A 26,925-nucleotide genomic window follows, 5' to 3' on the forward strand; every position below is an offset into this window, starting at 1 on the left:
GCTTTGAATTTATCAATTAGAGTTTTTGATAAATGACGGAGTTAACATATGGTATGGTGAAACGTATGGTGGATCAAAAAATAAAAAAAAACGAATTTTACGGAATAATTATTATTTTTCATCGATAGACGTTATTTTTAATTTATTAAAAATAAAACTGATTGCAAAAAAAAAAGAAGAAAACTACATTTTGTTAATTTTTACAAGTTACATCTTTCAAAATGAAGAAAAAAACTTTTATTTTGTTAATTTTTGCAAGTTATATTAATTAAAATGAAAAATTCAGATGTCATCTGCCTCTTTTTTTTTAAGTGGATGAAAGAGTTTTATTTATTCCACTTTCTTTCATAATGTAATGCTCCTATGCTACATAAATTTGCATTGTACGCTAATTAAATATAAATATACTAAATTTAAAGTATATCGTTCTATTTTGAATGTCTTATCATGCTCTGCTGAAGTTTTTTTATTTTATTTTTAATACAGTTATTTTACTCACATTTGATCCTTTTCTAAGAAAATATTCTACACTATGCCAAAACATTCATGCAGGGGCGGATTAAGCGTACGCGGGACCCCAGACCATTCAAATTTTTGGGGCCCTAATTAAATTTTTTTCTCGTATATTTTTTATTTATTCCAATATAAAAGTATTTACGTATCTTTTCATTTAAGAAAGCATACTTGAAATAAAAATAAATAATATTCTGAACCTCTTAAACAGTGACAATTTCAATATATAAAATTTGATTGAAAGTGACCAGTTGTAAGAGTTTTTTCTAGAGTATATAAAACAATAAACAAACATTTACCTTTTAGTAAAATATTTTGTAATTATTTATTGATCAAATAGAATTATGGACACTAAATAATTATAAAACACTAAAAAAATCATGAGACACTTCAGTTGAGGTACTAAATAATTTCTTTTTCATTTAAAACGTCTAATGTCAACAACATTTAATTCTTTGCTTCTTGTTTAAACAAGTCTCAGCTCGCTATAGTACTGCTTTCAATTTTTTCACGCGCGAATCAAGAGGACAAATTTGAACTTAAAAAACATTGATAAATATTATAATACATAAACTATAATAATACTTATAAATAATAACTAAAATAAGTAATAAATAAATATGTAAAAAATTATGTAATAATTATGAAAAAAGATTATCGTATTTTATTAATATATATTTGAAATTGATTGTTTTTTTAAATCATTGTTTTTCTTAATTTTTTAAAATTTATTTTCAAAAAATTTTTTTAAGGGGGCCCCAGGCCAAGGCCCATTCTGGCCCAATGGGTAATCCGGCACTGCATGGATGGGAAAACGAATGAAACAAAAAGTTAATCTCCAAAAATAAAAGTTCGAATATTCTTATTTCTAATTAATATTTTGTATAAAATATATTTTTTGAAAAAATATAAAAAGTATCTAATGGAATACACTAAGTATATACTTAGTGTATTTTATTGCTTACTTTTTATGTATATATGTCGCAGGCCATTCTGGGTGCTTTAAGGTGGACAAAGGACATCGCCTGCTGTCTNATAAAAGTTCGAATATTCATATTTCTAATTAATATTTTGTATAAAATATATTTTTTGAAAAAATATAAAAAGTATCTAATGGAATACACTAAGTATATACTTAGTGTATTTTATTACTTACTTTTTATGTATATATGGTATTCGCAGGCCATTCTGGGTGCTTTAAGATGGACAAAGGAGGTCGCCTTAATACGATATTATATTGGATTTATCTTATATTAGAACGTAACTTACTCGACTTTTATCTCTATATTGTCAAAATAATGTCTTTCCTGATTTTTTTTAATTTTATGACCAAAAGTACTACCACCAATTAAATTCCAAAATTGCTTTAAAATTATCAAATGTAGTTCGGCTAAATTTTATGCTGAGGTGTATGAGAAATACAACAACAAAAAAAATAATAATAATAATAAATAAAAAAATAAGAAGAAGGAAGAAAAGAATGAGTACTTGAATAATTCACACATAGCATAATGAAGAAACAAAAAGTTTGTTTTTAAACAGTAATACCACACTCAAGCATGACTAATTTTTTAATGCTTGCAATACAAATGGAAAAAAAAAATCCATAGAAAAAATTCATCTATGATATTTGAAACAATATAAATGGAAGATTGCAAGTATTTAATTTTCCCAGTAATATACAGCAAAAAATTAACACCCTAGCAAAAAGTGTTATATTTGTTGTTACCCAATAGTTCAGTTTGAACCGCTTAGTTTTAGATATATTTTTTTGAGTGTTTCGTCATTTCTTAGGAACTTTTCAAACGAATCAAAATATTTTTGCAAACAATTATGAAATTCGTTTACCCAGAAATTTAAAATAATTGTTTAATATTTCATGTAAAAAATAGTTTTAAATATTTTTTTGTAATTAATATTTCAGTTCATAAAAAGTTATTCAAAGTGTTTTCAATATCGCATTTTAAAGTATGTAATTTTAAATATCAAAACCTAAAATTTGAAGAAAAAAAACTGGTAAAATTCGGAGAAAAAAAAATAAAAAAATAGGACTTTTTAAAAATTTATCTGCAAATTTATTTTGAGCATAGCATAATTATTGCAATATTTAGTATTCGATTTTTTTTTCAAGAATAATTTTCATAAAAAAAAATTTCATGAAAATTTCGGTATTTTTTTCAGATTTTGAATAGTTAAGTATATAATTGTTACTCAACAAACAAATTTGACTGTAAAATTAAAAATAAATAAATTATTTTTTAGCAAGTTGCACTCTAACGCACTATATTCCAACTCTATAGTTATACTCTACGCTCTATCAAGTTATACTCTTAACTTCCTAGTGGAAGCAGGGTATAACATACTTCCTACACTTATGATTATCTACGCAACGAGAGATTAAAAATCAAAGAAGCCCTATCTCGCGATTGGTCGAAAATGACAGCACTACGTGTGAGAAGGGAGACCATGGTATCGACTAGCTAGCATTTACCAAGTTACAAATTTCGTTTTCACGTGTGATCTAGATTTATTTGATTCTTATAAATGTCTGCGTAATATCAGTATTAAAATGAATTTTTATGAATTTGACTCTAAAAGAAAATATCTCCAATTTGGATGAATTGTAATTTTGAACAATTTTAATAATTTAAAGAAATATATATATAGTCGCATGCATTATATATTATAACATTTGAAAAAATGCCAAACGAAATGCTGCCAACAGTTGCAGTACTTATATTTATTGCTTATCAAGTCTTATAAAAACTTAATCTAACCCACATATCACAAAATAATCCACTAGACGTCATCGCAAACATCCACAAAGATCCATGTGGTCCCTGAGTGAATATCCATACTTGCTCCAGGGAAGATCTAGTAGAAAGTAGAAGTCTTAAAGTCCTCCATCAAGCATATACCATAGCTTTTACGTGGATGAGCTATGAATAACTTGATTCATAGCTTATTCAAGAACGGATGTCTCATAAACAGCCACTGGAATTATTCCAGATCTGCTGGAAGACGTATAACGAGCATGCTCTTTGTAGATCATTCATATACGAACTCGACTTAAATTGGTATTTCGCATTTTTAAGCTCTCAATAGATGTAAGAGTGAAAAAACCAAATTAAAAACTTTAAATTTGGTACTTTGATTCTTACATCTGTTAAGGACATAAAAATGCGAAGTACTAAATTGCAGAGTTAGTATATGAGAGATATACAAACGGCAAGTTCATTACACGTCTTCACTTAAACTTTTTTGAAACATTTTAGTTATACATGAGCAGATGCACTAATTTTTTTTTTTTTTTTTTTTTTTTTACACAAATTTTTAAGGAAAAGATAATTCATAAAATTCTTCAGCCACCTATACTCAGCAAATGAAGAAAAACAATCGTCTCAATCATTGAATTTTTGAAATCAAAATGTTTTTTAAAGCATAAATGTAATGCCATTAGCATTTACATTTTTTTAAAAAAAAATCAGGAATTCTCTTTTAGTTAATATTATGAACATAAAAGAATTATTTACGGTTTGAGGTAAATCAGTAAATATCGCTTGTATGATGATAGTGACTTTTTGATTAATGACTATTTGTTTATTTATTGAATATTTCATTTACTTTTTGTTGCAAGACGTGCAGCATCATACGTTAGGGTTTGCATAGTGTTTGAGAAGCGAGATTAGGTTCACTTTACAAATTATCATTTAGATTTAAACTTCGAAGTTGGTATATATTATTGTTAACAAGCTAAAAAGCGTTTTGTAATGATTTTTTTTTAGAAGGATGATTCTTACGTCTTAAAATGATGATTATTAAAATAACTTTGAATAAATGACAGGTCTTTAAATGATGATTATTAAAAATAATAACTTTTTTAAACACAAATAATAAGTCAGGTAACAAATATACATGTACAAGAAATACTATTTGATAGAGTCTCAAAACACAATGATCACGTTGTGAGCTAAATGGCTTAATAATACACCGGAAACAGCAGAGCCGTTTTTATGTTTATAGGGGCCCTGGGTCATTATCTGGGGGCCTTTTATGAGTAAATTTAGAGAAAAAAAATTTTTTTCTTGAATAATTTTTAAATTTTTTTTTTATTTTAGGAGTAAAAAACATATAAATTAATTATAAAAGCGTATATACATTATTTTTATCGAAAATTTAAGGTAACTATACTTTTCGCGCTTTTTGAGAGGCGAATCTTCTATCACATCATCAAAATCAATTTCCTGTAAGACATACATTTTGCTTTGCAGATCAAAATCTGTTAGACTTAAAAACATAAAATTATGAAGGTGTGTAGAAAATATGCAAGGAGTTGTAAAAAATACAAGAAAATGCAGTTTGATTATTAGTTTTTTTTTATAATCGCCGTTGAAAGACTGACTCAATTTTGAGCCAATGTTTAACTACGTATCCTTGAAATTTTAAAACCAATCCAGAAGACAAGGAAACTCATGGATCAATACCCAGAGGTATTGAATTGTTANATGTTTTCTTCTTAGAAATTTATGACCAGAAATCAAACAAAGGGTTGTTTCTGTGGATATCTGATATTTCCGAAGTTAGGAAAAAAGAGGCCCTAGGCAATATCAAGAAGCTAAAAACATTTTCTCACAGTGTAAAGTGAGGAGGCTACTTGACAACTCTGTGGGTGGTAGCTACGAAAGAGGGAATCATATTTTCATCCGTGGAAAAAGCGTTTTATTGCTCTTTTGGTTAGGAAAGTGAAGAATAACAATTATTTTATAATTGTAAACACTTCGATTAGATTTTGAAAAGCATCCGACTATGCAAAAAAGAAAAAATAATCTGAATAAAACTTTAAAAAAAGTGGGATCTGGGGGCCCTCTTGAGTTATAAATAATAAATGAGTTAGAAATAAAAAAAAAAGAAATTAAAGTAAAAATAAGTAAGAAATAATAAAAAATGCAATGAGATTTTCAGACTTTTCAGGGGCCCCATCAGAACTCGGGGCCCTGGGCCAGGGCCCACTGGGCCCATCCTTAAAAACGGCTCTGGGAAACAGTAACCCGGAAGTATGTTCAGTAAGGAGTTTGCAGTGCACCCTAGTGTAGAAAACACCATCGATACGCATTTTTAATATCTGATGCCAAATTAAACAGAAACGTATTATGTATAAATTGTAAATGAATGTAAATAGCATTCACTAAATGTGTTTATTCATCAAGTTATTCATTTCACTTCAATCCTACATCGGATTTTCAACTACGAGAAACATTTTAAGAGACGTTTTTTGATTGTTGTTCATAGACGTCTTCTATGATCCACCGTGTGCTTTATCCACATGTCCACAATAGTTATCTTTAAGACGTCTGTACCTAAGCCATTGTAGATTATCCACAAATTAGCTATAAGAAAACGTCTAGTAATCGTCGTTATCTGATCCATGACGTCGAATGGATCATGTGAACGAATTTCTGATGTCTACTGGATAAATTGAGCTGTATGGGGTAGGTACATTGATTAACGTCACACTGGAGCTACAAAATGAACTATGGGAGACGGTATGAAAAATATTCCTGAGGATGATCATAACACTACATACGTATGTCACATCCCGTTTTACAGGGAGGTTGCATTCACACGTCATCCATCCTTCAGCAAATTGTAATTTAGGCCTGAACCAAAGCACAATTAATCTTCGATTCAGTACCCCCAGAGGTATTGATTTGCTATAGGAATTTGGAGAACTGATCCCGAAAGATTTATCATTCACCAGTCACCATTTTGTACACAGGAAAATTTCGGATAGTGGGGGTCGAACTCATGACCTCTTGGACATGAGCCCACCGCCCTTCTATCCAGGCTATCCTTGCCCCTAAATAGATGGTTGCCCCAATTTAAACAATAACAAGCATCCTAAGACCATCCCTCAGCTTATGTTATGCTTACAAGGCAGTGTGTGAACGGGCTTAATATTCTGTGGGGAAAAGACTATTAGACAATGCCAACCTTCATCTATCAAAAGGTACCTCAAGATTGAATTAAGTTAGCATGTCTTATATACTGGTGAATCGGCGTTTAAACCGTAGTGGTAGTTACGCCACAATACTCCCTCACCAGAATTTTATCAGGGATAGAATTCGATGAACGGATACCACTAGTTGCTGTATTTGTGAAAGACTGGGAGAGCTGCATTAAGGTCACCGAGTTTTGAACTTTAGTCATGAGAGGTGTGTTAAGATCATGGTTGTGTGTGTGGTCACTCCTGTTTTGCAATTAGCAGTCCTGTGTTGCTATTAGCAGTGCAGGATCCCGTTGTGTATTGATGAGACTGAGTAGCAACGGAGCATAGAGGACGATGACGCAGTCACAATTGGCAAGTCAACTGTTCAATGTGGACCATCCATCGAAGTAATCGTGATCATATCATGTCCGTTTCACCAATGTGGGGAAAAGACCATTAGACAATGCTAAACTTCATCTATCCAAAGGTACCTCAACATAGAATCGAGTTAAAATGTTTTATATACTAATAAATTGATGTTTAATGGTCGCAGTGGTAGTTACGCCGCAATTCTAAGAAATTTTATTACTGTGATTTGTGTTTAAAATTTGCGCGTGTGATTTTACTGTTCATAAGAGTTTTCTGTAATTTATAAATTCTAATAGGTTGTGCGTCTAAAACAAGTTTAACAAAATTAATATCACAGCATAAATAAAGTGTATTGTTAGCCATGTTTTGAGTGTTATCCCTTATTTGGCTATTTTGTTTAAAATAGCGCTGTATTTTATTTTTTAGGTAGCCTCATAGCAAGCTTAAGGATTTCTTCCATATTCATTTGTTGTTTATTTCGTTGAAAAATTAGATTGAATGAGCGCCTTATATCGAAAACAATACAAGTATAATAATATTAGATGGCGCGTTTTTAGCTTAGGTGTAAAAATCAGTCGGATGTAATAACCTGGAAGTCTTAGGACGAATTCGAACCTCTAGCACCATTTGCGCTTAATTATTCACCTTAAACCATCCATACTTGTGAAAATAATGCAGTTATATATCTTGAGACTGTAATAAAATCAATTATAAATTATTGAATAGATATAGAGGATATCAAAAAAATAACTTCCTGAACATGAAATAGAAGAAAAAACAATGCCTGCCGATATATCCCATCTTCCTTTCCACACGTAGTGGTGTTCTTTTCGACCAATAGCGTGATCCAGCCACTTTGAAATTTAATCGCTTGCATCTACACGCCATGGTAGAAGCATGTTTATGCAACGAGTGTTGCCTTAAGTAAAGCTCCATTGCGCAACGCCCGATTACGCAATCTGGGGAGAAAACCGGTTCAATGTCTTGTCCCATCCCTTCCCTGTCTGCCTCTAATCAGTTGTTGTTGTGGCTTATGCTCCAAATGTCTGACGAAGTCAGACAAGGTCCAATGAACCGTTAACCCTAAGGAAATCGAGAACCGGAAGGGGGGATGAGTATATGTTCTCTTTGGAAAACCCCCAAACAGTCTAGGATGTGTTCGGGAGAAGCCGGATCAGTTTGACATTTGGAGCAGACCTCGAAGATTCTCCTGCTTTCGAAAAACGAGAGACTTTTTGCTTGACGTGACTGCTTGCTAATCTTGAAATTGCGGTTTTAGAGGCTCTGTCACAATTGAGGGTGAATGAAGAACCTGGTTCTTTGCCCGCATACCAGTTATGGCAGAGAGGAATCTTCCACCCCTTAGAAATTTCAGAATTATATGGATTGATATTCCAAAAAGGTAAGTGTTGAAGAGAAAGGATTAGAGTGGTAGCATCCCTCCTTAGCCAGTCCAACCACTTGCTCATTGCCGTATATGTCAATATGAGATGGAATCCACTGAAAATAAACATCGTGGAATTTTGAAATGAGCTTGAGTTTGATAAGGATAGAAATACTAGTTTGCTCTCCAATTGCAATCCAGTTGTGGAGGTGTTGAGGAGAGCTGCGACTGTCCGAAAGGATCCAGAGGTCCCCGAAGACATTTTCATTAAGAACAGCTTCAAGGCCTTGTTCAATTGCTATTAATTTCCTCTTGAAGACCGATGAGAAATCAGGGTTGATGAGGCAGATAGACAGTCTATCCCCTGGTTTCTCAATGTAGACTCCAATGCCTGCGTGGTCGTTTGTTGTCTATTCTGTTGTATAGAAACGTACTCCCAGAAAGCATGTAACCTTACGACAACCTTGTGTTTTAACTTTATTTTCATTGTCACGAAAAGGTTTGCAGTAAAAACCTTTTTTCAATGACGTAAAAATATTGCAATTTCCTACCTTTCCTCCTTTAAGGAAAAGTAAATGATTTTTAAATCTTTTCTAAAAAATATTGTTATTTAGGTTAAAAAACAAGCAAATTGTAAACCTTATTTTTTGCATTTTTGTTTGCTGTCATGATTAGATCAGCAGAAATATTAAGCGAAAACCTTTTTCAAAGGAAACGAAATAAAGCAAATATTAACCTTTTCTGCGAAAATATTAATAAATAATCCGAAAATATTTTGCAAAGGACCTCATTTAAGGGAAAGCAAATAAACGAACATAAGACCATGTTTTTGGATTGTTTTTTAAGGTCTGCGAAAGTACAATACGAAAACTTTCTTTGAAAGGTTTCTCGACACAAGTATAAGTAATAGTTCTTTTTTAGAAACTTNGACTATTTCCCCCAAAATAATCAAGCAAAATTGATGGAAAGGAGAATTTACCTCGGACTGAGAAGCTATAAGAAGAAAAATATAAAACAAATAATAAAACGCGCTGTCATACAATCGTGGGAGAGATGACATCACGTTCAGAATGACGTTTTAGCTGACGTACACTAGCAATAGTATTAAATTGCATTGTCAATGAAAATCTCATGACAAGGTAGATTTTAGCTGAGCATACGAAACGCTGCAAACGGAAACCTTATAATTATGTAGATTTAGGATGATTTTCTTCTTAGAACTAGCGTTATTCAAGGTTTTTATTTTCACTTGAAAACCCTAAGACAACCTCGTTTTAAGGTTGTTAGGTAGAAGGTTGTTTTCCAAGGTTTTGGATTAGGGTAATGTGCGTAGAATAGAGCAGATTGTCGCAGACCTCGTTTTAAGGTTAGAAGGTTTACATGTAAACCGTGTAAAAACCCTTTTTAGGTTTACATGAAAAGGTTTTTGTTGGATGAAAAAAACCTTATATTGCTATCTGGGACTGCGATATTTTCCTTTTTCTTAATAATTTTTGTATTTACTTGTCAAAAATATTTTTTAAAATTTCCACGACGTTTTCTTTTACATCCATGTTTAGTGTAGTTTTCAGTTCCATATAGTTTCCCAACTTAAAAGATTTTAATCTATATGAAAATTAAGAGAGAAACTAACGTACTTCCTTTCTCTATGACTCTCCACATGCTAATGGGGAAAGCATGTAGAGTGCTGCCATAGGTAGAGAGTTCTGTTCTACGCCATCTGCAGCATATTTCGATCGCCAAAAGTTGAAAATATTTCACACCGAAATTTTCGTCAATCAGATTTCCGCTCGCATGCTATCTTTTTTTATTAAAAAAAATCGCATCCAATCCATTGAAGTGCCATTAATAACCAGAGGGTCATTCTGACAATATGTAATTCACGCATTTTGAACACCCATGGTGAAAAAGCGAAAACGAACCTGAAAAAAACAATCCATCAAAACGTCACCAATCAGGTTCTCTTCTTCTCTAGATGGTATACGAATATTGATGCAGTGTAAACAGTCCTCCAATTACACTGTATCTGAATTTTTTCGGACCAATCTCGCATGTGTGAAGGCATTTGCATCGGATATTCATGCAAAAGTTGTTCATGCATGTTCATTTCGTTTCGTATTTTTATGGAATGACCTAAAGAAGCTTCTCATAGCGTGTAACACACAAACTGTATTTAATTGGTCTGGAAAGCGCAGACAAACTTCACCAATAAAAGTCCAACAAAATTAAATGTTTACAAAAGAAACAAGCTTTCACTTAAATTATTAAATTACTTTATGAGTATGTACAAAATAAATCAAATGGTATATTTTAAATTGCGGTCGTTTTGTTTTGTTTATTACTTTTATTTTGACGTCACGTGATAAGAATGGCGAATAAACAATCACACATTCAGTTGGTTATTTGGACGTTGTCGAAGAAGGATGTATGTATTTAGGGTTGGGAATGTTGGTTACGGGACACACGTTGATCTTGAAATATAAACATGAATAGATCTTCGTACAACAAAGAGACGCATTTAAAATAAAGCAATATTAAGAATCTACACCAATTTAGCTGAAAAATATTACAAAATAAGGTTAAAATATAATACAAATATATTTTTCTGGTCATGTGATTGTTCTCGACCAATCAGATTTCAGTATTCTGTCGGCCGCGGTTGGAATGTACTCTAGTAATGGGGATCCATTGTTGCCCCAATCGATTTTGAATTAAAAACAATCCAATTTAATTATAGCAGTCGTATGATATAATTTTGTTCACTATAATAAACAGTAAATAACAATATCTGTAGATTGGTACTGTATCATTATTTTTTTGGCATGTTTACATTATAAATACGTTTGGACTCGTTATGCAATGGCTGTGCACACTTTCAAGGGCAGCTATATGCTAACAACAGTGGAAAAATTTGATGGTGCATAAATTTTTTCGAATTGTTGCAGATATTAAGGTACTACTTTTATATTACATTCCTTACACATATTTTTTCATATATATTGGTAATATAATTATTAAAAATGTTTATTGCGGAATTAGGCTTAATTTCTTTCTCCCGTTAAAATACATTTAAAAACCGCCATTTTCACGTATTTTTATCGGTTTATGAGTCAGATAGCTAGACTACTATCAAGTTTGTTAACGGTTTATGCTTTTTAAAATGCGTTACAGTTTTTAAAATTCTTCTTTTACATTTACCATTTGCATTTTTTCTGAATAATAAATGCCAATACAAATTATTACTTAGTAAGTTGCATTAGGTTATGAAATGCTGTGAGATGGTGTTGCTAATTGATAGGTAAGTTCCTGGTGCATTGTTTAATCTTCCTGCTTTTCGAAAATACTAATTCCATATGCATTAAAGGAAGTATTTAGATGTGTTAAAATTATTGTAAACAAACAGTATTTGTTATACAAGTAGTGTACTTCAATGTTAAAGCTTCAATATTGATGTTTTGTTTTAAATTGTGTTTTCTGTTGCGATAAATTTTGACAAATTACTATTTCAAGCGACAATTTGCTCAGCGAAATTTAGTTCTTTGTATTGCTTATGGATTGTGTTTTTGATTAACAGAGTAGAGTACGTAATGTAATCATCTTCATTGAATCTGATTCTATTAATGCAACTTTAATGAATTTGTAGTCTTAATATGAATATTATTAAATACTATTCAAGTATTTAATGATTGTTGATATATTAAGGAAAATATTTATTTGAAATAGATTATATATTACATAAAAACAAACTCGGTTAATATATTTATTACTTATAGGCTTTATGGTTTGCACATTATTATTTGTATAATGTATGTGTGTCTTTCTTTAATTTTCTATTGATTACTTATGATTGTTTTTACTGCTTTGATAGGATTAATAAAATCTTCAAAATGTTTTTTTAATTTATGTTTTTCTTTATTTTCAACCATCTTTATTACAAATTTCTGTTCCCTTTCTCATTTCAATTATAAATAGTGTTAAAGATTCAGCTAAGAAGTTGTTTTTACAAACATTAGATCAATTTTTTAAACATTACATGCCATATTTCAAGTAAAGTTTTTAACTTGTTGTCATATCACTGTGGTATTTTTAGTCTTAGTTCTTTAAAGCTTTGAAAGAAAATATTATATGGTTTATGGTTTTAATTTATTAGATGGTGTTGCTCTTTTTGCTCAATAAATTTTGTTATTAATTGTGATCTTACACAGGGAGGCATTAATTGTGATCTTACTTCATATCATATAAAGAATATCGATTAAAATTTTGAATATGTTCACTTGCTAATATGATGCTTATGTTCTTTTTTCTTGTAATTTTGTAATAATCCGTTTGTACCATATACCATGGCCTAATATTTTAAAATTGTAAAAAATCATAACCAGATATGAAGACGGGGTGGCTACTAGTTATGCCGTTTAAATTAGTGGAGATATTTCTGTATCGTGATCTGTTGCGCCAACTGCAATCGCGAAGATTTTACAGGTGACGATAGGGTAATCTCCCCTAGTTAGTCCCCTTATATGAGGTTTTCTTTTTAGTTTCTCATGGGCCACAGCATGGACAACATCAATATTTATTGATTATTTTGGAGGGGAGATTTCTGTTTCGTGGTCTCTGGCATAATAATCGCTAAGTCTTGGCAAACTTCTGGGGAGCAGCCTGTGAGAAAAAATAAAAAAAATCAACACAGAAAGAGACTGACTTGGCAGGTATAACTCGTAGCCACCCTTGGGCAAACATCTACATGATTTTTTTAAAAAAAAAAATGCAAATTTAGGATCTATTTGGCACCTTTGTAATTGTAGCTGCCATGATAGATCACAATAGGAAAATCTCCCCCCTCCCCTGGTGAGTAGTTTGCATGGCAGATCGTGATATGGAAGTATCCCATGATCACCAATTTTATTGTAGGTACCAATACAAAAATATCTCCCAATCCTAAAGAAAAAATTTCTGTACAATTGCTAAAAATATTTTCTTGGGACTTTTAGAAATTTTTGGCTAAATTGAGTTTTGGCTTATAAAACTATCGATTTAGATGAAATTATAAAGTTCATTTTAATGAATTAATATAAGAATTTCATTGTCAAAATTCACCATATTTAATATCTAAACTTAGAATATTAAAATGTACTAATTACAATATTCGTATATATTTTTATTTATTGTTTCATTTAGGTACTTGTTCATTTAGGTATTGTTTCATTTATGACTGACGATTGATGATTTCCTAATTTTTAAGCATTAACATGCATTGAATATCCTTCATTAGCAAGTACTACCATACATTTATGTCATGTATATATATATATGGATTATATCTTGGCATCATTTGGATAAAAGGAGTCATTCTTTCATACCACCAAGAAATACACAAATAATGACCATTGCAATAACTTAGACATATTGTATGGTGTAATAGGAATGTCAAATGATCTCAAACCTTTGTTTTGAAGCAACATACATAAATTTGTGTGCACAAAATAATGGTATAGCATTTAAAAAAATTATTATTTTCTTTCTAGATGCAGTTTTTTTATTTATTATAATGCCTTATCTAAAGGTGACAATGAATTTTATTCCTTTTTTCACTCCTCAGTAAAGTTTCTATTTCATTCTTGAATTAACTCACATGCAATATTAGTCTATTGTTATATTGATAAATAATGATAGACTAATAATAAAGTTATGAATATTAATAAATTACATCATTAAATAGGAAAGATCTGTAATTTTATATTTTTATTATAAAAACTTTTGTTGAATTAAAACTTAAATTGACTTTTTGTTTTATAACATATAATGCATTTCAGTTTCATTAGGAAATAAAAAAAATATTGTCAATGCTGTTGTATTTACAAAATTTAGCCGAAAGGTATAATAAAAGTTAATGTTGATCAAATATTTATTAACTGTATATTTTAAAATCATTCTAATTTATTGATTATCTAATTTACAAATTATTGTTGTAAAATTAATAAACACAGATTTGAATAGAATTAGTAATGATGAGCATTACTTTAAAAAAAAAAAAAAAATGTTTCCTTTCCTTTGCTTTGCATGAATTTTAATTTCTTATTGAATGATACAGAAAAAGCTGTTTTTATCTGGTAATCTTATCTATCTATTATATATATAAGTAATTATCCATTTGCAAAACTTTTTGACCATGTTTTTATTGTCTTTAAAATTTTTGAAACCTCAAAAGATAATTTATATTAAAAATAAATTAATATGTATACTTTCGCATAATTAAGATTTAAGATTTATATTATTAAGATTTTCTCCCAATTATCATAAGTTTCAAAAAGAATGTAGTTTTAGAGACATTTTTTTAAATACCTAACAAACAGTTTGTTTTGAGTTAATTTCAATTTATTCTTATTTAGTGATATTTTTAAAAAATTTAGATTGATTCTAAAAAATAAATTAATGCTGATTTGTTTTCTCTTAAATTAACTCTCATTAATTAAATGAAAATATGAAATTTTATAATTTCAATCTTTTGCTTTGAAGCTATAATAGTTAGTTTATTTTATAACTTTTTTGTTTTAATCATGCTATAACCTGTAATAAATAATTATTTTTGTTAAAAAAATATTGTTTTTATTGTTTATTTTGTTTGTTTTTTGATTTAGTGTTGAGTTATTAATTATTTTTGTTTAATCAAACACAATTCTACAATTTTATATTATCTTTAAAGATAGTTCTTAACAGGGTTCGTGATTTTTTTGATTTAAATCGGATTTTTTAAAAAATTTTATTCAAATACACTGTAAGAACTTTGATTTTTGATTAAAAAAAACTTTATAAATGTTTAATCAAAATTAAATTAATATTAAAGCTATATTATAACAATATTTTAGAAGCTCTATCTAAAACAATTTTTCATTATGATACATAGCAGCCAATTTGAAACAAATGCATGATTGAAATTTAAAGACTAGATGAAATAGAGAATTTAAACCATATTTTCGGCATATTAGGGTAATTTTTTTTTCAGATAATCTCAAGCTTTAAAAATATACATTTTGCACCAATAAAAATATAATGTAGATTTTAATTCCATGCTTTTTCAATCAAAAGATAGAATTTTAATTAACATTATTTTTTTGTGAAAAAAATTGTTTATTATTACTTTCTACAGCTATGCAAGTCTATATTAAGACAGCATTAAATGTTTACTTTAATCTGTGCTTTCAATCTCAAGAATCAAAAGAGTTTTAAAATTGTAATTTCAAATGTGTTGGAATTTAACACACACCAAGTAAGAAAGTAATTTTGTTAACTAAAATTAATAAGTGCAGCAATTTGTTTAAAATAAATTTTAAAACTAAGAAACGAAAGTAATAAAAGTATCAATAATTTAAAACACTGTTTTTTAACTTTTTAAATCAATATATATATAAAAAATCAGTTGATTTAAATCAACAAACCCAGGTTCTTAAGTTTTAAATTTTTTTTATAAATGTTTCGCTAATAGTTTTGATTAGTACAGTAGGGAACCGATTATTCGGAACGATCGGGACCAAACTGATTTTTCCGGTTTTCTGAATCGCTACAAAAAGCCGTTTTTTATTGTTAAACTCAATTAAAAAAAAGCATTTGGAAATAATATAAAAAAGAAGAAGAAACGACGAAGTAATACACTAATGATTATTTCCAAAATGATGGTAAGGTAAACATCTTTCAAAAAAGAAAGAAAAATCCTAAAATCTTATGAGGAATAAAACATTTTTTTAAAAAAATGGTGGGAAAATTTATAAAATTTCCGGATTCCGGATAACCGGTTCTGTACTGTAGTATGAATGTTATTGACAAAGGCTTATTTTTTTTTAATCTGAAATTTTTCCATAATATACAAGGGTAGAAATTAAGGAAACATGATCAATGATTTGGAGGACTAATAAGTAAAACAAAACAGGCCTGTTTTCTTCTCAAATTATTATTTTTTTTAAAGGTTATGAAGTGAATTTGAGGGAAGAAAATTACGGAGATTTTGTGGCGTCCACAATTATGATAAAATGTGCTATTTTGTGTCTTAATACCCACACCGAAACAAAGCTGAAAACTCAAAACAAAACAGCATGCCATCCCTTTATATCAATTTTTGATCATAGATCTCACTGGTAAATTTTTTATGGTAGTCTGAGTCTAATTTTTAGTGGTCCTGGAATACAGAACATCATTAATTTCGTGCCCTGCATATATATTTTATTTAATTTTTCTTAAATGTTTCTATTTATATTTTTTAAACTGTCAACATTTATTTTTGAATGTTTTATCCATGCTTATGTTTTTGTTAATTAATTTTATGAGAATAGTTTTCAATAGTAATCAAATCATAGTTTTTTTAAATCAAAATAAAGCGTTAAGAAATTAATTAGAATTAAGAATTTTTAACAAAGCTTTTTAGTTTGTATTTTTTCATATCTTGTTTTAATTTTTTTTAAATTTCATTTTATTGATTTTATGATTTTTTAAAAATTTTATTATTTTTGTAATGTTTATATTTTAATTAAATAATATTTTTTCTTTTCGCAATTCACTTTCATCACTCTTTATTTATTTTAAAATTGTTCTTTAGAGCTTTCAAACTTTACAAGTGTAATTCTTTTTTCAGGAATTTTTAGGTTGATGATTATGCCTTATGAAGTTATAAGTCACTCATAACTTAGAGTTAAAAAAAGTTTAAAGTGACTTTTTGTTACTAAGATTTAATTGAATTTTACATATAATGAGGTAAGTTAATTGCGTGCAGGAATACTAAATTCTAAACCTAAAAACAAAATATTATATATTTTTATTATTTACTTATTTATTTTTGCTTGTGATTTAATTTCTGAGGAATAAATTAATTTTAAAATTATTTTTATTTATATAGCAGGATAAAAATAGACTTTTATTTTTAAATATAAAGTTTTTAAATTTTTTTCTTATTTTGTGAAAGTATTTTTTCAAAAACCATTTGAAATTTTATGGAGACACACTTAAAATCTTAATTTTAAAAAATTAGTTTACTTTTTTATATATGTTTTTGTTCATCTGTACAAAAATATGCAACTCATATTAAATTTTGTTTTTAATTTTAATTATTTTTCTTGTTAAAATTATTTTTTGCTCCTTAAAAAAAATTACACATTATTTTTTGTCTTCTTAATATTTTAACTTAAATAAATTTTTTATCTAATGAAATTATATTCATCTAGTCAAAAATTATATTCAGCTTTTTTGTGAAGAACAAAGTTATGACTCTATTTTGTATTTTAATTCCATTTTATGTTATGTTTTATGATGCAAATAAAATTTTCTTATAAGCTGTTTTTCTTAGATATAATTCACACATTCTTTTTTTGTTGTCAAAAAATAAGTTATTCAGATATTTTATTAAGTGTTGTTTGTGTTAGATATTAATAAATGTTCTATAATTCTTAATCTTACTTGTTTAATGTTTTTTTAGTGTTAGTGTACAGTTTTATTTTTTCAATTTTGTTTTGAATAATATTTATTAAAGCAAATAGCTGTGTTATTGTGCTTATCTTTTTTTTTTTTTTTTTTTTTTAAAAAANTCTGTGTTCTTAATGTTAAACGTTTTTTTTTTTTTTTTTTTTTTTGAAATAAAACTTTTCTTATGAAATCTGAAAATTTCTAGAATTTAATCATAAAAAAATAATAATTTGACTAAAGCTAATTATAATTGAAATTTTTTAAGTAATTATATTTTTACTCTAAAACGTTTGTGATTTATTGTGCTAATTTAATGTAAACTTTAATTGTATTAAGTTGAAGCATATTATAGTATGCATTTATAGTATATACATGCATGGCTCAATGTAATCATGGCTTGTTAATGACTTACACTTATATAAAGAATTTTTTTACTTCCATGCATTTAAAAAAAAAATTAAATCTATAATTTGTTGTAAATATATCTTGTTCAATTAGGAATCATGTCTGTAAGGCGACTGAATAAATACCATTTTCCTTGCTGGTGTGAACTCTAAGTATAATCAATTATCACNTGTGAGTAATTTTTTCACAATTTCACGAAAAACGGACCTTTCACAAAATGTCTGGACAGACCCCTGATATATATAGTCAAAAGATAGCATGGGGGAAAAAAAAAAACATTTATTTACATCAGAATTCAAATTGTATTATTATTTTAAGAAAGAATTTGTTGCTTTTAAATTATTTTTTTTTTAATCTTTTCATATTTAGAAAATTTCTATTTTTTGAAAAAATTTATTTATAAAATTTAAAAAATATCATTGAGGATGTGTTTATGGCAATCTGAAGCTTCTAGTTTCTGCTAGTGGAAGACAGTGCAATCTTTCATCTTAAAATTAAAAATGAAGTAAAATGATAATTTATTTTCTTAATAAAAGAGAGAGAAAATTTTTACAAAAAGGTTATCACCAGCTCTGCAAAAGGGTAGGCAAGGTAAAACACCACTCTAAAAGAACTTAAGGAGAACAGTAGAATCCAATATTTACGAGAAAGATAAACTAGATTAGTAACTTTTACAAAGAGCTAGACAGGATTAAAGATTTTTTATTTTTAAGTTTTTTCCATTCATATTTTAATATTTAAGGCATTTCAAAAACCAATTTAAAGCTATGTCGGCTAAAAGTTATGCTTCCCTTGTTTAAATCCTTGTATGATAAATTTTTTTAGACAAGTTAAATATCTGCAACTTCCTTTGCATATATTTAGTATTTATTTAAGTTTAATTGGTGTTTTCTTACCTTTCTGTAAAATTGTTATTTGTTATATTATTACTATTTTGATGTTAAAGCTTTTTTGATTCTTCTTATGTTTAGCTTATCAAGAAGCGTTTTATAATTAAGGGGTATTTCTGTGTCAAAACTTAATAGAAAATACGAAATTCTTTTGGAAATAAATTTTGTATTTCTTTGTGAAAGAATTTTGTAAACGTTTTTCTAATGTTTATTAAGTAAAGTTTATAGAATGCTACTTTTTGTGCAAACATAGACTTTAATTTGGTCAAATTTTTAAAATTACTACATAGTTACTTTTTTAAATTATGAAAAGGCATTATTTTTTCTGTATTTTATCCTCAGTTTCTTGGCGGAAATTGGGCATCTGTTAAATCACTACAGATTGTAGAATATGAGTGGCATTGCTCTTTTGTTCATATTTTTTAAACTTTTTGCTGTGCTTATTTGTATTGAATGCTAAAAAAACACAATCTATAAAAAAATAAAACATTTAAATTGTATTCATGTTCTGCATCTTCTTAAATATATGATCATAGTTTCTAGGCAATTTTTCTTCCTCATAAAGTTTACTAATGCTATTGGCCTTTCATTATAGATATTGTTAATTCTTAAAAATATTTGTTTTTAACTTCTTAGAATTTTTTTTCTAACAAAAGCTCTATAATGCTGCAGTAAAATAATTAAAAATGACATTTTTAAAACCTAGTAAATTATGATAAATCAATTATTCTGTTACCAATTCTGCAATTAAAAACTAGGGCTTACCCTTTTGAGGTCTATCCATTTAATATCTCAATTCTTTTATATTTTGTTTTTACGTTTTTGAGGTTTGTTTTCCTTAATTTTTGCAGACTTATGGTTTTTCTTCAAAGTAATTACATTTACAGGATTTCCATATTATAAGGATATACCGTAGTTTATGCGGTGAATTCCGCTAAACTACGGAAACATTAAGGGACAAGACCTATTCTATATTTAAGAAGAAATTAAGGGGCTTGACAAATTTTCTAGTTTCAATCTCCAAAATAGTTCAGTGATGGCACTTTATACTAATTGCTTTAAATGTAAGTATCACTGATTTAAAAATCATTTCAAAATTCATTTTGATTTAAAGTATTCATCACCATCATTTCATTTCCAAAAATATCTTATTTTCTTCCACTTACTTCATTATTGAAACCACGAACTATAAAACCTATTATTCTGATGCGAAACAATTTTTCTACTCTATTTCAATGTAAATTTTAACAGAAATTTTTATGTGCATGATTCCTTCAATATTTTTCTGTTTTTGTCACATGAACATGATAAAAAAATTCTGAACTTTAGTAATTAATATTGTAACATAAAGAAATTAATGCCTATGTTCAGAGAAAAAAGCCCTGCTTTAACTTTAAAAGTTTTTTTTTTATTTTTTACTGTGTGCCAAAAATGAATGATTGCACTATTTTCCATTCTCTTTTCTTTCCTATCATATCCAATCTTCATCAGTATTTTTTTATATTTTTTTTGCTTTCTTTTAGAATTGTATTTTGATGTATTCATTTTTCATGAACTGTTTGTTATAATAATACTAGATGAAACTTTTGATGTGATTGGTATAATTATATCACAATGTTTTAAAATCACAGTTTGCGGTTGGTAAAGTCACTGCATTAAATAGCCAAACTAATATAAATATGCATGTTTCCAATGCCATGAATATTAAAATTTTAAATATTAAAAAAAAAAAAAATTATAAATTACACTTTTTTATTTCCTTAATATAATATTCCTAGTCTGCTAGTGATAGTGTTAGATTTTTCAAGTAGGAAATAAATTCACTTGGCACAGCTCTGTACTGTAAAATTTTTCATTATTTCTGCTCCATTCCTTTTTGGAACTAATTTTTAACTTTACCTACTCTTTTAAAGTTATTATTGATTAAAATAAACTGTATTGTTTTTGAAAAAAAATTCAATGCTTTTTGTTATGTAGGTCATATGGTTAAAAATTTATTTAATTTCTTTACAGCCCTAATACTTTGGATAAAAAATTGGTTAACAGTAATACATCATCTATGAAATCTAAAAAGAATTCCGCTGACAGCAAGTAAGTAATATTTTATATAACTGGTTGATGTAATACTGGTTTTTAGGTAATTTATTTATGTTATGAATTTATTTTTAGTGTTTTTTTCTTCCCTTTAACATGGTGTGTAACTTTTTTAAAAAGTACTTAAGGTGCTTATTTTCGAATTTCGCTTTTTAAAAGCCCTTAAAGATGCTTTTTTTTTTAAAGTGTTTAATTTTTCCCTTTTCAAAAATGAGATTTTTTTCTATACCATGTCGATTTTCCTTGCGTATTACGCAAAAGCGTGGTATTCACATTGTTCTTTTTCAACTCATTCACTGTTCAATCAACCACAATCTATTTCGATGTACAGTCGTTCCGTAACGTATGATGGCGCTCATCATGTTGCATATTTCATAAAATACTTGGGAGACAGCATGTGTGTCTACTTAGCTGGGTTCGGTGAGATTATTGCATTCTCATGTGCAACTCTGCTGTATTTTGCAATTATTCTCAATTTCAGGCTTCATTTTCCACCCTCTGAAATCAAACCGAAAAATCTCATCTTTTTATGGTGGCTAATGTAATTATGAAAAGAGTTCTTTGTCAGAAACAAGTTATTTTTATCATGATCATGTAAAGTCTTTGAAAATTATTTAGCATTTTGTAAAAACATATAGTGCTTAAATTTTTTTTTGAGTACTTAAAAAGTACTTATTTTTTATTCTAATTTTTTGTTGAGAGATGTTGCTTCGCACCCTGTTTAAATACTGTTTAGTTTAGGCTTTGTATTAACTCATTGTAGTATTCTTCATCCTCTGTTGTGTTTGCTTTAGACAGCTTTTTTTGACTCAAACTATTTTATAGACTATCATATAAATATTACACTCACATCAGTGCCGTAACTTCACTCCTCGGGGCCCTGGGGCAAACATTTTTGGCGGAGGCCCTTTCAAAAACTTTCAGTACTCCATCTCTAACTGTCATTTTAGCTATTTATGTATTATGTTAGTGAATATATTTATGAAAACAAGTTATTTGTTCGCTTATAAATTTGATTACAAAACATTGTAAGTTTTAAACATGACAATATGCAAAATTTCAGCGAAATTGATTAATCCTGAAAAATTAAATTTAAAAAAAATCGTACTTATAAAACTCGATTTCTCAGGAACTAATGCACTATTCAACCAATTTCGCTCAAATTTGTATTTTCCATGTGGAATTATACTTAAAAATGATACAGAAAAAAAAAACTATATGCCTTACGATTCAAAAGTTTTCAGAATATTATTGTCCCAAAGGGGACTGATCATTAAGACACGGTTCCTAGCAGATCACCGAAGTCAAGCATCACTGGCTGCGGTCAGTGTGCGGATGAGTGACCACTTGGGTCAGTCTGCGTAGGGACCGAGGGTGTGCGGTATTGGTCTTCGTTAAACTGTTCTACGATAAAGTGCTCGACTTCGGGTGCAGGTCACTGGGCTACTGAAGCAGGGGGCAATCCCTTCTACAAGGGATCAAACCTCAAGGGATGTTTCCCAGTCCGTCGCCAATAGCCTATTGTGCAGCACTAGTGCGACGTGAATGATCAGCATCAGATTATTATTAAATAAAAAATAATAAATATTTACTAAAAGTTATTTCTTGCGTGGAATTACCTTTAGATAACAGAATTTTATAATCGTGTGCAAAATTTTTTCAATTCCCTTAAAAAGCTCTCGATCTGTAGTGAAATACAAAAAAATAAAATTAACATTTGGGGGTCCAAACTTTGGATAACTCACCCGACCCAACTATTGGGACCATATTCCCCAGATTACAGCTACCTCCTATATTAGGGGGGTTAGAAAATCGAATCTGTTGAACAAAAGTTATGTTTATTCAGAGAAAGTATGTTTTTACGTCTGATTGCGTAACTTAAAATAAAATATTGTGCACTAATTAATTTGCATATTTGATGTCACACCCTCGAATTATTAAGATGGAGTCCTAGAACGTGAAGATCCGATCATTAAATCAAAAGTTATTCAGGGTGGTACTTTTTTGGTTCACTGTACGTAAATGTTACCAATTTACGACATCTCACTGAGGAAATATGACTAGGGGGAAAATATTCATGCTGTCTACTCCTGTCCCCCATGTCCACAGTAGCCTCCTTTTCCTCTAAATATAATGCTAATCATAAAATACCAATTTCTACTTCAATTTGGAAAATAGCTAGTAAATTGGAAAAAAAGTAGTTTCTTTTTCTAAAATTCTCAATTCTACTTTACTTTATTGTAGCGAATGTCAAATTTTCAGAAGGGGTGGCGCACATTATCTTCCATCTCAATTAAATTTCAGAGGAAAACAAAGTTTTTGATTTGGAAAATAGCTTTAACTGTCGAAAATAAGAGTTAAATATAAATTTTACTTGACTTTATTCCTGCGAATGTCTGAATTTCAGAAGGGGCGAAGTATATTCTTCACCGCCTCACTTTAATTTAAGGGGGAAAATAAAATTTTCTTTTTGGAAAATAGATTCAAAGTTTTTTTTTTTTAAAGAAAAAAAAGAAAAAAAAATTACTAGACTTCATTATTTCAAATGTCTAAATTTCAGAAGATACAAAACACATTTTAGCCCCCCTTACTTTATCTCAGAAGAAAATAAAGTTTCCTATCCCCTTACTATAATTTAAGAGGAAAATTAAGTTTTCTATTTGGAAAATATCGTCGAAGTTATGAAACAAAACAATTTTCTTCTTCTAAAATTTCCTACTTTGCTTGATTTTATTCTATTAATGTTAATGTCTAAATTTCAGAAGATGAGAAGCAAATTCCCCACCCCCCTCACTTTTATTTCAGAAGAAAATTAAGTTTTCTATTTGGAAAATAGATTCAAAGATGAAATTATTTTTAGTTACCAATTTCTATTATTTTTTAGTACTTTGAAATTTCAAAAGGGGCGAAACACTATGTTCGCCCCCTCATTACTATTTCGGATGAAAATAGAGTGAAAATTGGAATTAAAATATTTTTTCCATTTTCACTTTACTTTTCCAAAAGTCAAAAAACACATTAATCGCCCATAACAAAATAAAGTTTCCTACTTGATGTATAACTTCAAAGCTGAGAAAGAATAGCTTTGTTTTCTTCTTCTCTAAAATTACCTATTTTAATGGACTTCGTCTTGGCGAATAACTAAATATCAGAAAAGGCAAAGCACATAAATGTTAGTGGAATATGTATAAAGTTTTCTTATTTCAAAAATAGCTTCAAATTTGAATTTTTTTTTTTTAAAATTACCGATTTTACTTAATTTTTGTGAGTGTCTAAATTTTAGGAGGGGCGAAACACATCGTTTGCCCCATCACTTAAATTTTAGAGGGGCCCTCTGTCTCCCCTTGGTTGACACACCACTGTGTCTGACGCTAGATAGTAGAGGAAACAATGTAAACCAGAAGTGCAATGTACAGAAAGTGTTAACAATCAACTACATGCAGCTGTGGCCTTTCCCCTTCTCTGCAAAGTGTGTTTGTTCTTATGAGAAAGGGAAATAATTTGTGAAAAGCTGTTATACCGTTTTTTACCCTTTCCTTTATGTTATAGTAGTTACGTAATTACAAAAAAGAAAATTTTCAGCAACTCTATCTTAACACAATTTCTTTCCTACATATATATAATTAGAGTACTGTATTTTGAAAAAGCATGATGTGATCTCTTCATATGGGGGGGGCCCCCTTGACTACAGGGGCTCCGGGGCGGTGCCCCGGCGTTGTTACGGCCCTGACTCACGTGCTATTGTAAAAGTAAATATTCACTTCATATTGTTTTGTAATTTCATTTAAACTCTTTAATAATGAGAGTATAAGGATTGAGGCATTTTCCTCATTAAAACATTGTGCTCAATATACCAGAGTTTGCTATACTTATAAAAAATAAAGCTATAATATGGAAAAAAGAATGTTTAATAAAGGCAGGGTGCTAGAAGCGGAAAAGAGCATTATTTTCCCTTAAAAGAGGGCACTTATCACGAAAAGGGGCATTTTTCACAAATATTTGCATAACTTTAAAGATTTCCAGACTATACAAAGTTTTTAATTTTACCATTAAAGTTTTTTTTAAGGATAAAATATAAATAAAAAATAATTCCTCTGTTTTATATTCACTCATTCTATAAGTTTTAAAATGAGTGTAATTCTCGAATTTTGAAAATGTTGCGCTTCGTAATAACTTATTAAGCGTATCGGTATTTTAAAAACGATGTCAAAATGAATGAAAAAACGATAAGTAATTATAATAACTTATACTGCCTCAAAAGCAATCATAACAAAAATTTGGACTTATAATAATGGAATTGTCTCGAATTGAGCGTGTAAAAAAGTGATTACAAAAATATGAAATTCGTTATCCACAGGGTTGGCAAGGTTTAGGACAGAATGGATTCAGTAATCAAGTTCAATTGGTCCTTTCATTCAATAGTACATAATTGAAGTTTGACCTTGCCATACAGGTTAAGCTATTAGGGACTAAGTGCTTGATTAGTCATAAACAGGTTTATTTATCTATAGTACTATTCAAGGATACTTTTATTTCATTCATGTTCGATTCTTTTAGCATAGTGGTGATACATCACCAGTATTAGTAACTGAAACTAATGTTATGCCCTTCAAAACTGTTAATACATTTTTCATGTATTTTGTATTTTCAATTTAAACTAATATATTTATATTTAAAAACATTTTTTTTTAAATAGATGTCTTTTTTTATCATCATGTGATGCAGAAATTATAAAAATTTTTTAAAAAAATTATTGTGAAAAATAAAAGGTTAATTTTTAAACCAATTTAGTATTTTTTTTAAAAAAAATATTATTATTTTTTAATATTGCATTATTTTTCCTTATGCAAAAACATTATTTATCAGTCTTAAAAGCATATTTATATTTAAAGGATTAGGTATTCACTTTTGTTGTTCTATGAATCGTAGAGCTTCAAAAATTATAAACCTTTTCCTATTATATTATTTTCCTTAATAAGTTAAAGTAAATTGTATAAAAAATATCAAATATTTATTGATATAGTTACCTTTTACCAAAGTTCAAAGTTTTGGACACTTAAGACAGTTTAGGACAGTTTTATCCAGTTTAGGACAGTTTAAGACAATAGAACCCACGTGTTCTGTCCAAAACCCCAACCCTGGTTATCCATGACATCGTATTAATTACATCTGAATCGAAAAACCCGTGAGAAAATAATCAAGACACGACCAACAGCTGCTGAAAAAACGATTGATAAACGATCTGGATTTACGGTAGACTCAAATAATATAACTCAAACTCGAATTTCGAACATTGTTTTTAATATATCGTTATTTGAAAATTCATGTGAAAGGGACCTGAAAAATGATAAATAACTGCCGAAAAACGTGTCATAAATGTCTTTTTAAAATAGTTCCTAAAACGCAAAAATTCATAAATATTTCAGTTAGTGTGATTCCGTTGCAAATGATTAACATATAACAATCAGGTTCATTTCTTTTATTTTGCTACAAATTTCATGAAGAGTAAGCACTTTATTGAAACTGCGTAGCATGTAAAATTTTTTTTCTTTTTTACTTTTTTTTAAAAAAATAGTCAAATTGTGCTTAAAATTTTTTTTTGAGTGCTTATAAAGTACTTAAAAGGTGCTTATTTTTTGTTGAAAGATTTGGCTAAGCACCCTGAGCAAAAATACTTATCTTATTCCTCAACAGATGGTGCTATTACCAGTACTGCAGTATGTTGAGTGTTTATAGTTTAAGTAATAATAAAAAATCTTTAGATTAAGATTTATATCAGGGGTCTGTCTAGGTTTTTCTGAGAGGTACCTATTTTGTGAAAATTTAGATATAATTTGTGA

At 28.7% G+C, this 26,925-nt stretch overlaps 1 protein-coding gene across 15 annotated transcripts in view; it reads left to right on the forward strand.

Moving 5' to 3' along the window:
* Nucleotides 1-10,616: 10,616 nt before the first annotated feature.
* The window catches only part of LOC107441724 (bromodomain-containing protein 3), a 61,008-nt gene continuing 44,699 nt past the window's right edge, over nt 10,617-26,925 (forward strand). For 2 of the 15 annotated variants that reach the window (XM_016055080.3, XM_071181493.1), the window contains exons 1-3: nt 10,644-11,205; nt 16,873-16,991; nt 21,005-21,082. In XM_016055080.3, coding sequence (XP_015910566.1) covers nt 16,987-16,991; nt 21,005-21,082 — 83 coding nt within the window. In that variant the 5' untranslated portion in view covers nt 10,644-11,205; nt 16,873-16,986. Of the gene's footprint in view, nt 11,551-16,872; nt 16,992-19,842; nt 20,056-21,004; nt 21,083-26,925 lie in introns of all 15 variants that reach the window. The other 13 variants (XM_016055083.3, XM_043044009.2, XM_071181494.1 and 10 more) reach the window with 13 other exon arrangements.

Source organism: Parasteatoda tepidariorum, chromosome 5 (genome assembly GCF_043381705.1).
Source record: "Parasteatoda tepidariorum isolate YZ-2023 chromosome 5, CAS_Ptep_4.0, whole genome shotgun sequence".
NCBI classification, from domain to species: Eukaryota; Metazoa; Arthropoda; class Arachnida; order Araneae; family Theridiidae; genus Parasteatoda; species Parasteatoda tepidariorum.